At 39.6% G+C, this 13,168-nt stretch overlaps 1 protein-coding gene across 1 annotated transcript in view; it reads left to right on the forward strand.

Moving 5' to 3' along the window:
• The window catches only part of LOC122797057 (protein SSXT-like), a 1,137,981-nt gene that overhangs the window by 467,287 nt on the left and 657,526 nt on the right, over nucleotides 1-13,168 (forward strand). Inside the window, exon 4 of the mRNA XM_044065833.1 lies at nucleotides 11,907-12,011. Coding sequence (XP_043921768.1) covers nucleotides 11,907-12,011 — 105 coding nt within the window. The remainder of the gene's footprint in view (nucleotides 1-11,906; nucleotides 12,012-13,168) is intronic.

Raw genomic sequence — 13,168 nt, forward strand, 5'->3', positions numbered from 1 at the left:
TGGACCGCATTGGAAAGCGGATGTTTGCTTCTGCCACCTTCTCTATAAGGGCGCTGAACTACATGGCGCACGTCATCAGACTCCAGCGAGACTTAATAAAGGAATACGCTGGGGCTCCCCCGGAGTCCATGACTGCCGAGGATAAGAGGACTTTCTCGACTCGCATGGCCACTCAGAAATCTATTTCTAACACATCTATGCGGCTACTCTCACATGCCACGGAGGGAGCGGCTAGAGCTAGCAGAGCAGGGGGTCGCCTTGTGCTGGTCCAAAGCGAGAAGGATGGGAAGACGCTGTCTGCCGTCTGAGTCCGCTTATCTAATCCCCAACGATCCTTCTCTAGGAATCAGAGGGGACAAAAGAAGATGTGGTTCCGGAAGTCTCAGCAGTCCCATCCAGCTTCGGACCCCTCGTCCTTCAGAGACAGAGGAGGACAAGGTGGATGCCGGCCCAAAGGCAGAGGGGGGGGCGCGTAATTTCGGGTCTAGAGAACCGTTCTCGGACAGGCCCGCGCAACAGCCATGAGGGCTTTACCCGGCTGTCCCTCTCTGGCGGCAGGCGGGGGGCATCTGTCGGAGCACCTCCAAAATTGTGAGTCCATTACGATGGCTCGGTGGGTGCTCCGAATCATATCCAGAGGTTACACCATTCCCTTTCTAACTCTTGCCCCTCCTATGAAGCGCCTCCCCAATGTCCCACCCGATCAAAGGGAGGCGGCAACTTTGGAGGTTTCGAAGCTGCTAGAAAAAAAAGCCATCCAGCACGTCCCCCCAGACCAGTTCGGATTAGGCAATTACTCCAGGTTCTTTTTAGTGCCAAAAAAGACGGGGGACTTAAGACCGATTCTAGACCTTTCTTCCCTGAACCTGTTCATTCCCAAAGAAAAGTTCTGGATGGTCACTCTGCAATCAATTCTCCCCCTTCTTCGGGAAAACGACTGGATGTGCTCCATAGACCTCAAGGATGCGTACTACCATATTCTTATGGACAGACGATCCAGGAGGTTTCTCCGCTTTCGGCTGGGAGCCAGTTATTATCAGTTCAGGGTTCTTCTGTTCGGCCTCACCACAGCCCCCAGGGTGTTCACCAAGGTCATGGCAGTTGTTGCAGCCCACCTGAGACTCCAGGGCATTCAGGTCTTTCCGTACCTGGATGACTGGCTCCTCACCGCCTCCAACAGGCATCAGCTTTGTTCTGCCAGAGACTATTCTCTCATTCTTGCCCAGCATCTGGGCATTTCAATAAACCTCCAGAAATCCTTCCTTCATCCTGTACAGGTTCTGGAATTCATAGGGGCCAAAATAGATACTCGCCTCTCTCAGGCCCTTTTAACATCAGACAGATTAAGCAGTTTGTCACGTCATGTTATGGCACTTCAGTCCCCAGCCCCATCAGCAGAATTAGTCCTGAGAGCGCTGGGCTCTATGGCAGCAGCAGTCAGTCTTTCCCTGCACGCACGTCTGCGAATGAGAATTCTTCAATGGACCCTTCAAATGCTATGGTCTCTGTTGCTACACCCATTAGACACTCCCATTCCCCTGAGCAAGGTTTGTAGGGAATACCTCCTCTGGTGGCTTCGCTCACGGTAGCTGCGGGAAGGGAGACCCTTCGTGATGCCTCAACCCCAAGCCACGTTGACCACGGACGCTTCTCGCCTCGGGTGGGGGGGGCATTCTTTGGGCAGAACCATCCAAGGCACGTGGACTCCCTTAGAGACCGCTCTGCATATCAATGTCCTGGAGATGAGGGCGGTGCTTCTAGCGTTGCAAGCTCTTCACAACCTTCTTCCCCTGGGGATTATTGCAATACAGACAGACAACATGGCGGTACTCTGGTACGTAAACAGGGAGGGACCAGATCTTATTCCCTTTGTCAGGAGGCCATGAGAGTTTGGGAATGGGCGATATCCACCAACCGTTTTCTGATAGAAATGCACATTCCGGGACATTCCAACGTTCTTGCGGACAAGCTGAGTCACCTGATCCTCACACCTTACAAGTGGTCTCTGAACCCGTCAGTAGCGAAACAGATTTTCCTCAAATGGGGTCGACCTTGCTGCGATCTTTTTGCTTCTCCGTCAAACACAAAGTGCAGCGAGTTTTTCGCTCTCTCCTCCACCAGGGAAGAGCCCCAGAGACACTCTGGTTCACGCTTGGCCACCCGGTCTCCTCTATGCTTACCCCCCTGTTCCTCTCATGACGAAATTCCTACAGAAAGCATGACGGTTGGGGAGCAAAGTTATCCTCATAGCCCCATTCTGGCCTCGCCAGATCTGGTTCCCTTATCTGCGGTCTCAGTGTAGTTCCCCCTTGGATCTTGGATCCCATCCCGGATCTGATTTCGCATCCTGCGGGATTGCAACCCCCAAACCTGGAAAACCTCAAGCTCCCAGTATCTCCTCACCAGTGAAAGACATCCTGGTAGCAGCGCAAATTTACAGTAGTAAGTGGAAGCATTTTTCCATCTGGGCTAGAGACAAGGGTTTGGATCCTTTTACCGTCCCTATCCCGACTGTTCTTGAATTCTTGTCACATACTTTTCATCAAGGAGCCAGTGCATCTACAGTTAAAGTACAGTTGGCAGCCATCTCTCATTTTCATATAGGAGATGGGCTGGGATCGTTAGCTTCAGCTAAAATATGCAAAACGTATTTGAAAGGAATTTTTCTGTTGAAGCCGCCAGTTAAGACTGCGGTTCCACCATGGGACCTGACCTTGGCTCTGCAGGCACTAACGAGTCCGCCCTTCGAACTGGCCGCCTCGGTTCAATTAAAATTTTTATCCTGGAAAACAGCCTTTCTGATCGCTATTACATCAGCCAGGAGGGTCTCAGAACTCCAAGGGCTTTGCATGAGACCCCCTTATCTAATTTTTCATAAGGATAGTGTCTCTCTCAGGACTAACCCCTCCTTTATGCCCAAAGTGACCTCTGAATCAAATATTAATCAGTCGATTAATTTACCAGTATTTTTTCCCAACTTCCAGGACAAAGGGGAATATAAATTACACAAATTGGATGTACATAGACAACTGCGCTTTTACTTGCACAGGACGAAGGCTACTTGCAGGTCTGATCAATTGTTTGTGTCCTTTGCCAAACCATCCTTCGGTAAGGCTATTACCAAAGTTACTTTAGCAAACTGGATTTCGCAGTGCATCATCCATGCTTACTTAGCCTCAGGGAAACCTGCTCTTTCCGGAGTCCATGCCCATTCAACTCGTTCCATAGCTACTTCTGCAGCGTTTTGGTCCAGAGTTCCTCTGGATGATATATGTTCAGCAGCTACTTGGTCCTCTTCTCATACATTCATTTCTCATTATAAGTTGGATATGATATCCAGGAGTAGGGCTTCCTTTGGCTCCGCGGTGCTCCGGAATATCCTTCATTGAGGACCTCCCAGGTTTTTTTTAGGTAGCTGGGGACTCTGTCCCACAGGTTGCAGAACAAATGAAGTAACTACTTCAGATAAAGAAGTTATGCACTCACCATAACATTCCATCTGAGTAGGTACTTCATTTGTCTGCAACCGACCCCCCCCCCCTCCATGCCCCCTATCCAGTATCGTGCTTCCTGACTATGAATGACTTTGCTTCATGCAGTTAGGCAGTAGGTTATGGTCCTCTGTCGAGGGTCTTGTTGCTAGTATAGGCAAACTCGATCTGGGGAAAGGGAGTATGTTGCAGGGGATTATGGGTAAGGGGAGGAGCTAGGAGCTCAGATTTTTTTTAGCTAGTAAAGCTGCCGGCTCGGATCCGAGATCGGATCCGATACCCACAGGTTGCAGACAAATTAAGTACCTACTCAGATGGAACGTTATGGTGAGTACATAACTTCTTTTTTATTTGGCTAGTGCAGTGTATACTCCCATGGGATTACTCAGAAATGTCACAGTGGGGTGACATATGTGCTGCTGTGACATAGGCTTCACTGCAAACCTTTGAAAGGCACTATAGAGACTCAGTTGCATATCGCTTACTCAGAGGTGATCTCTGCCTGACTTACAAAGCCATGTCCAACTCAGAACTGATGGACGTGCTCCACCTAAAGAAAGCCAAGTCACTGCGAGCCACTCGCTCTAGTGAGCCAAACCTCACCACAACAATAACTAGAACATGCTGGAGGGATAGATTCCTGTCACAGAAACTCCGCATGCATTGGAACTAAATTCCTAACTACATTAGGCAGAGCCCCTCACTAACACTCAAGAGAAACCTTGACGAGTGTATGAGTAACAGCAAATACACCAAAAATTATATAAAATGAAGGCACCAAAGTTACACACTGCGAACTCTACACAACAACTTTATTACAAAAAACAAAAACAGAGAGGTGAGCGCTTTCACAACTTAACATTGCTTCATCAGACATTGTTAATGTAGAAGGTACCTGGTTAAATACTTAGGTAATTAATGAAGCACTAAAATCTTAAAGCAGTAATGTCAATTAAAAATCAATTAAAAAATCTCTACTGAATCATTAAAACCACTGTTCAATGTTTAGTCAGAAAATATACATAGATTATATTACTTATATGAAAAACACATATGCCCTTGAATAATGAACTAATAAAAATAAATAATTGCCTACATAACACATACATATATATACATAGATTATATTACTTATATGAAAAACACATATGCCCTTGAATAATGAACTAATAAAAATAAATAATTGCCTACATAACACATACATATATAACTACAACAAGTACATATACACTCCATATGCATTAAAACCATATACAGTGTTAATAATTTTAATGTTTTAAACATCTTGCCTTGAGGTAAGGAATCAATGAAGTGCAGGCATTTAGACCAGGATATCTGTCTGCACTCAATTTGATAATCCATTTTTGTTCTAATTCTTCGGTATGATTTTCTATATCTCCTCCCCTGTTTGTCCTTTGTATTTGTTGTAAAATTAAAAATTTAAAACAATGAGTGGAATCTGTATTTAAAACATGGTCAGCTAGAGCATTCGACTGCTTCTGATTCCGTATATCTCTTATATGCTCTAAAACCCTATCCTTAAAAATTCTGTTCGTTTTGCCTACATAGTAGGCATGACATACTTGACAGAAGCAGAAATAAATAACATCAGTACTCTTGCAATCATAATAGTTTGTATAAAGTTTAAACTGTCTACTAGGATGAATATATGTATTCTTAGTATAAATGTATTGGCAAGCTGTGCAGTTTCTGCAAGGAAAGGTACCTTGTCTACTAGAAAGATTTTTTCTCACAGACTTTTGCTCTTTATTACAAAGATGTTGCTTTAAGGATACATTATTCTTAAAACTAAAATTTGGAGTAATTCCTACTGTAGTAACTAGACCTGGTGTTTCTTGTAATAAATGCCAGTTTTTCTTTATAATATCTGTGTATTTATTAATATCACTTGCAAACCGAAAAACAACTCTAAACTTATTCCGATCAGTATCTATTTCATCAGATATTCTCATATCAGTGTTCTCAGAACTCATGTAAGGTTTACATCTCGTTGGCCTTAATTTCCATTCTTCTGCTATCACGTTCTTAATTTCCATATTTGAATAACCTCTTTGTAAGAATTCTTTTTGTAATTTATCTAAGGCAACTGCAGCATCTTCATCATTATTATGTAAACGTAATGTTCTAAAAACTTGTCCCTTGAGTACATTTCTAGGTATGTGTATGGTGTGCATACTTGACTTGTGGAGACAGGCATTAGTTCTTGTAGGCTTATAATAAATATTTGTTTTTATCTGCTTCAAATCAGTTTTGGAGACACTGACATCCAAAACATTAATATAGATGTCAGAAAAAGTAAAAGTAAATCTCAAGAAATCTGTAGTACTATGTAAGTAGTCAATAAAATTGCTAATATTTGTACCTTGCCCTCTCCACAAGATGAAGACATCATCCATAAAACGTACATACCAAAGAACATGATCATAGAAAGGATTCAAAACAGATAAGATGTATTGCTCTTCCCAACATACCAATGATAGGTTGGCGTAGCTATTTGCACACGAGGTGCCCATAGCCACGCCAACCTGCTGGAGAAAAAAACTGATCTTCAAAAAGTAACAACATTGTTTTCAAGTATAATCTCTAGTAATGCACATATCAACAAAATCCTATTTGTGGTGAGCCTCCTGTCTAAATTAAGAAATTCCCTGATTTTCTCAATCCCCCATACATTAGGGATACTCGTAAAAAGTGACAATATCCATAGTAAGGAACACAAAATCTTCATCATAATTAATAGTGTCCATCCTGTCATACAACCGCGGTAAAAACATCTTTGTATCTCTAAGTACTGTATGACAGCCATTCAGAAATTCATGTAATACGCCTTCTATATAAATGGATAGGGGCTCAGTACACCATCCAGCTCCTGATACGATAGGGCGCATAGGAGGGATGGTGGGGTGTTTATGAATTTTAGGTAAGCATATATTTTAGTGATCAACGGTTTCTGCACTGAAAAGTAGTTAAATAGGGGTTCATCAATTAGCCCTGTTATCAATAGATCAAAGACCAAAAACGAGACCTTGTCAATCGCATTCACAGCTGATTTGGTTAATACTTGATAAGTACATGTATCTAATAGCAGGACATTCATCTGATGGATATACAAATCTCTGTCCATTAAAACAATTTTACCTCTATCAGCTTGTTTTATGATTAAGGAATGTAAATTCTGCAATTCATGTAATGCCCTATATTCTTCCACTGTTAAATTATGAAAGTGATAGCTATTCATATCAAGGTCATGAACTTCCTTAAATGCATGTTCACATATATCTAAAAATCTTTGTACACTTGGAGTGGGAGGAATGTAAGTACTAGGTTTCTTGTATGTATTTTTTGTATTTGTTTGTATCACTGTTACTTGGAAAAATACATTTTAAACAAAAAGCTTCAAATCTGTGATCATTTCAGTAAGGTCTGCCTTTTTAGCAGGAATAAAGGACAGACCTTTGTTGAGCAACTTATTCTGTTCATTAGTCAAAGAAAAAGAAGAAATGTTCACAATGAGGCTTGTAGTTACATTCTCCTTCGCTTCGAAAAATGTACTGTTTTGTCTATTTGATGTTCCCTCGCTGTCTTCCCTGCAATCGGGTTGCTTTTTGTGCGAGCTCTGAATGGGAGAGCTGTTTTCAGTGTAAATTCTCCTACTTTCGGATTCTCTAAAAAACCGCTAATGTCTCTGGCGTTTGCTTGCGTATTATCTATTAAAGTCTTACCTGTATCATTGGCATTCCTTCGCGGTCCATTACCCTTGTTTTTCTCTGAAACAGATGTTGATGCATCTCCATTCACAACTGAAGCAAAAGACGGAGGTTTTAAGGTAGAAACGCTAGCCTCAGTGCGTTCTCTTGCCATTTGTGTGACTGCCATGCTTGCGCTCGAATTTCCTGAATGAAAACCGGAAGTAGAGGGCTGTGTAACAGGAATCAATGTCCTGCTGGTCTCTGAGTTGACAGTAGCAGGAATCTGTGAGGTAGATCTATTTATAGAGTCCCTCGGCCATGAAAAGACGTTGTTTTTAAAATCCGTTCTGTCTCTATTCAGTTTAGAGAGTTTAATGTTCTGGAGCTTCCTCTCATATGTACTAATATTTTCATACAACTGGCCCATTTTATTTAAAGTAATAACAACAGGAAAAGTTTCAGTTATCTTATTTTCTATGGCCATAATCTCTGTTTTCAACTATGTCTCAATTGGTAAAAAGAACTCTGAGAAGTTCCATATACTTAGAACTAAAGGACAAGTTCAATTCTTGCCACTTGCGCAAAAGGTCCGGATATGTTTCCATATGTAGGCATATTTAATATGCGTAAGCCTCGAGGAATTACTTTAGCTTCCAATGAGGCTTGCAAATGTAATCTTTGCCATTGTAGCCTTTTGTATTTGTATAAAAGATTTTCCAGTCCTCTGTATTGTAATTGAAACTCCAACATCTGTTCCATGCCAGGAGGAGTATCTATGTTGTTAGTCTGTACCTCAGTATTGAGTAGTGGATTGACTGGAACATCCAAAAGTTTCAAAAATCGACAATGCCCATTCAATAGTTCCTGATTGTTGTCCATATCCATGATTCTTAAATTCTTCAAATTACAGTGTGCCCTTAGCCGAATAAAAGCAGAAACCAGAGAATCAAAGAAACGGCTATAGGTATACTAAGGCGCCCAATAAATGAAACCAAAAATTATATAAAATGAAGGCACCAAAGTTACACACTGCGAACTCTACACGACAACTTTATTACAAAAAACAAAAACAGAGAGGTGAGCGCTTTCACAACTTAACATTGCTTCTTCATCAGACAATGTTAATGTAGAAGGTACCTGGTTAAATACCTAGGTAATTAATGCACTAAAATCTTAAAGCAGTAATGTCAATTAAAAATCAATTAAAAAATACCTCTACTGAATCATTAAAACCACTGTTCAATGTTTAGTCAGAAAATATACATAGATTATATTACTTATATGAAAAACACACATGCCCTTGAATGATAAACTAATAAAAATAAATAATTGCCTACATAACACATACATATATAACTACAAGTACATATACACTCCATATGCATTAAAACCATATACAGTGTTAATAATTTTAATGTTTTAAACATCTTGCCTTGAGGTAAGGAATCAATGAAGTGCAGACATTTAGACCAGGATATCTCTCTGCACTCAATATTAATCATAATAATGATGAAGATGCTGCAGTTGCCTTAGATAAATTACAAAAAGAATTCTTATAAAGAGGTTATTCAAATATGGAAATTAAGAACGTGATAGCAGAAGCATGGAAATTAAGGCCAACGAGATGTAAACCTTACATGAGTTCTGAGAACACTGATATGAGAATATCTGATGAAATAGATACTGATAGGAATAAGTTTAGAGTTGTTTTTCGGTTTGCAAGTGATATTAATAAATACACAGATATTATAAAGAAAAACTGGCATTTATTACAAGAAACACCAGGTCTAGTTACTACAGTAGGAATTACTCCAAATTTTAGTTTCAAGAATAATGTATCCTTAAAGCAACATCTTTGTAATAAAGAGCAAAAGCCTGTGAGAAAAAATCTTTCTAGTAGACAAGGCACCTTTCCTTGCAGAAACTGCACAGCTTGCCAATACATTTATACTAAGAATACATATATTCATCCTAGTAGACAGTTTAAACTTTATACAAACAATTATTATGATTGCAAGAGTACTGATGTTGTTTATTTCTGCTTCTGTCAAGTATGTCATGCCTACTATGTAGGCAAAACGAACAGAATTTTTAAGGATAGGGTTTTAGAGCATATAAGAGATATACGGAATCAGAAGCAGTCGAATGCTCTAGCTGACCATGTTTTAAATACAGATTCCACTCATTGTTTTAAATTTTTAATTTTACAACAAATACAAAGGACAAACCGGGGAGGAGATATAGAAAATCATACCGAAGAATTAGAACAAAAATGGATTATCAAATTGAGTGCAGACAGATATCCTGGTCTAAATGCCTGCACTTCATTGATTCCTTACCTCAAGGCAAGATGTTTAAAACATTAAAATTATTAACACTGTATATGGTTTTAATGCATATGGAGTGTATATGTACTTGTTGTAATTATATATGTATGTGTTATGTAGGCAATTATTTATTTTTATTAGTTTATTATTCAAGGGCATGTGTGTTTTTCATACAAGTAATGTAATCTATGTATATTTTCTGACTAAACATTGAACAGTGGTTTTAATGATTCAGTAGAGGTATTTTTTTAATTGATTTTTAATTGACATTACTGCTTTAAGATTTTAGTGCTTCATTAATTACCTAAGTATTTAACCAGGTACCTTCTACATTAACATTGTCTGATGAAGCAACGTTAAGTTGTGAAAGCGCTCACCTCTCTGTTTTTGTTTTTTGTAATAAAGTTGTTGTGTAGAGTTCACAGTGTGTAACTTTGGTGCCTTCATTTTATATAATTTTTGGTTTCATTTATTGGGTACCTTAGTATACCTATAGCCGTTTCTTTGATTCTCTAACAGCAAATACACCCCTGGGATCACTTCATTGGCTGTTCTTGACAGAGGGTCAGTTAATTAATCAATGGGGCAGCGAAAGCTGACACACTCTGGCTCTGCTTATAAATGCCCTCGGGCAGATAGCCTAGTACCAACCTTTGAACTATAAGCTGGATGGGATTTCCAGAAGCAGCTTTGCCTGCTGAGATACCATATCAAGAGACAAACTTTTGTAATGCCACGCAAAAGATTTAAGTTGGAGAGACTGTCATTTTGTTGAAGTGGACAAGACTGTATCATGCAGGATATGAAAGTTGTGCTTACTGTAATGTTAGATCTTCATGAGCCATATACATCCAATTCAGCAGGCCTTGCCCTCTTTCCCCTTACATTATTTGTTCTATCTGCAGGGAGACTTAGAGGATATATTACGTGTAGCTGACTACTAGTGTTAAGGTGCCAGTGTTCCCAAGGTCAGTCTTAATCTGGCGAGGAAGGGGAAGTGAGGTGTGTTATGGGAGGATGGATGGAGTATTGGAGCCTGTAATTGTTTTAAATATTCTGAAGGACTGTTGCCTGTATCGGTTAGTCAGGTTGTTGGAATGGACAGACATGGACCAGGAGGATCCAGCATTATGGTATGTACATAACTTTCATTTTGTCTATTGTCCTGTCAATCATTGTGAAATTTTTTAAGCTGTATTCAGCTTTAGGTGTGAGTGTTCTAATTTGAGCACACTTTTCTGTTTTTTCTTCCATTTTTGATAACATTGTCCTCTATTAACTCACCAACTTTGCTATATGAAATGTTACCTCGTTAGGATCAAAAAGACCTGGAAAAATGACTGCTGTTGGCCTTATTCATTAAGGGATGAACAACAGGGAAATAAATTCTTTCGTTTAAATTATATTGTCCTGGTTTATGGAAAGTAAGTAATGGATAACTTTTTCAATAGCACTGTTTACTGTTTTAGTGGGGCTGTTTAAGCTGCACTGCATTTTTATGTTCGCCTGTCTTATGTTCACAGGACATTGAAAGGTAGACAAATACCATACTGCAGAAGTGGAGCTTTCCTTAACATAATCATGCTACAAGAATGTATGTCCGGGCTCCTTTAAAATTAGTTTGTTTGCTGTAGAACTGTAGTAGTTCCCCCCTTCCCTACACCTTTGACGCTGAATTATAGTAGTCTGCTGCTTTAGACCAAGTCTTGTGTGTACTTTCTGCTGCAGGCACCTCACAGAGAAGACAGGATGCAAGAAGCTCACTGTCACAGCACATTTTTGAGATTGGTTCTTGAAGCATGTATATTTTTTCCTCTAGTTATCTCTTCATGCAGTGTGTTGGTAATTTGAGAGTGTTTATATGCTTTGTTTATTTGGAATGTTTGATTTATTTTAAGTTTCCCATGTGGTCTTTGGTGATGTCCATTCCTCTGTTATGGACAGTCCCAATTTGAACTGCTGCTGGAAGATTTTGGATGGAGTGCCCTAGTGCCAGTGCTAGAACCTGTGTGTATTACCTGCTACAAAAACATATCTCAAAGATCGGTTGTGTTGATTACCACATATAACTACTTCAGAATGAGGTCTCAAAACTACAACATTAAATCCATTGTAAGGGTTAAGTATGACATTGAGCAGAGTGTTAAATCCCATACTGTGTCTTCATTGCTATGAGTCTGAGTGCCAATTTTGACTTGAAAATAAGTTATTGTTGGGGCAAAACAGTGTTCTATAACCAGGAAATGTGAAAATAGAAACATTGAATGGAATGACAAGTAACTGTGGAGCTGTATCTTTGTTACTGACATGAAACAGAACTGAACAGTGATATGTTTCACTGGAGCTGTCTGTTGATATGTTTGTTTATGGTTTGTCAGGCCCAATGCAGCAATACTCAGGCCAAGAGGACTATTATGGTGACCAGTACAATCATGGTGGACAAGGTCCTCCAGAAGGCATGAACCAGCAATATTATCCTGATGGTAATCTTTCCCAATAAGAATTCCATTTTTTTGTAACTGTAGTCCACTGTTACTAATGCATTTTAAGTGTTATTTTACGAACTGTGGTTACAGTCCTGTTTTTTCCCTTTTTTGTGTGGGTTTATAATCATTTTTGTTTGCTGTAGTTTGTTGCTGTTCTTATCTTGTACTTTAAAATACATTCACTGAATATGCTTATCTGAGGATCAGGAAGAATAAGTTATTGATAGGATTACAGTAAAATAGCAAGAGGTAGTTTACTAAAAAGATAGAATAATAACCATGCATAAATCACTTTCTAATGTTGGATTTGTTTTCTGTGAGTTATAAAGTTATAGAACTGTCATTACTTTATGTAAATGTTTTGACAGTTGTAACATACAAGATCTTATTCCAAGAGATTACTTGTAATATTTAGTTATATATGGGCCTAAGGTGTAGCATGCTTCCATAGTCCTTGACAGTCTTCCACCAGTCTTGCTTGGTAACTGCTGTTGTATTTGTCACGTGAGTAGGTCTGCTGTGTAACTAGGGCATTTTGTCCACTGTCCCTATATGCTTGTGCAGCCACAAGTCTTATTACAGCAAAGGCTTGTTCAGCTCCTCAGGACTGACTTTTTACCCCTAACTGCTTCATTTGACCAAAGCCCATTATACTAAAACCCATATGCCTAATATCAGACTTTATTGAAATCCCAATTTATTGAATCAATATTAATGATAAGGTTATCAAAGGAACTCTGATAAGAGAATACCCCACAGCTGCAGGTAATGATATCCGGAGACCAGAGCTTACAGCTACATCTGATACTGACATTCTTGTTCATCTTTCTGGACTTTGAAGTCGATTTAAATGTTTATCCCATTCCAGTTTGAACTTTTCCAGCTGCATTTGTACTGTGGTTGCCTAGTACAATATGCCTACTTGGCCAAGCTTCTGGCTGTTAGTTCGATTATCTGTTGCCACACTTTGGGTGAAACCTAAAGTCATTATTTTCATCATCTTTTTTTATCTTTGTATAAACTTCAGGTCACTTTTTAGCATGTGGGTGTTGTCACTATGCCTGTAAATGGAACATTTATTCAAGACATGGATAGTAATTTTTTTTTTTCTGTTTTAAGTCCCTTCATTAACTTCCCAGCATTATGCTATTCTC

The sequence above is a fragment of the Protopterus annectens genome, chromosome 3.part0, assembly GCF_019279795.1.
Source record: "Protopterus annectens isolate FY-2018-M chromosome 3.part0, PAN1.0, whole genome shotgun sequence".
In the NCBI taxonomy this organism is placed as follows: domain Eukaryota; kingdom Metazoa; phylum Chordata; order Ceratodontiformes; family Protopteridae; genus Protopterus; species Protopterus annectens.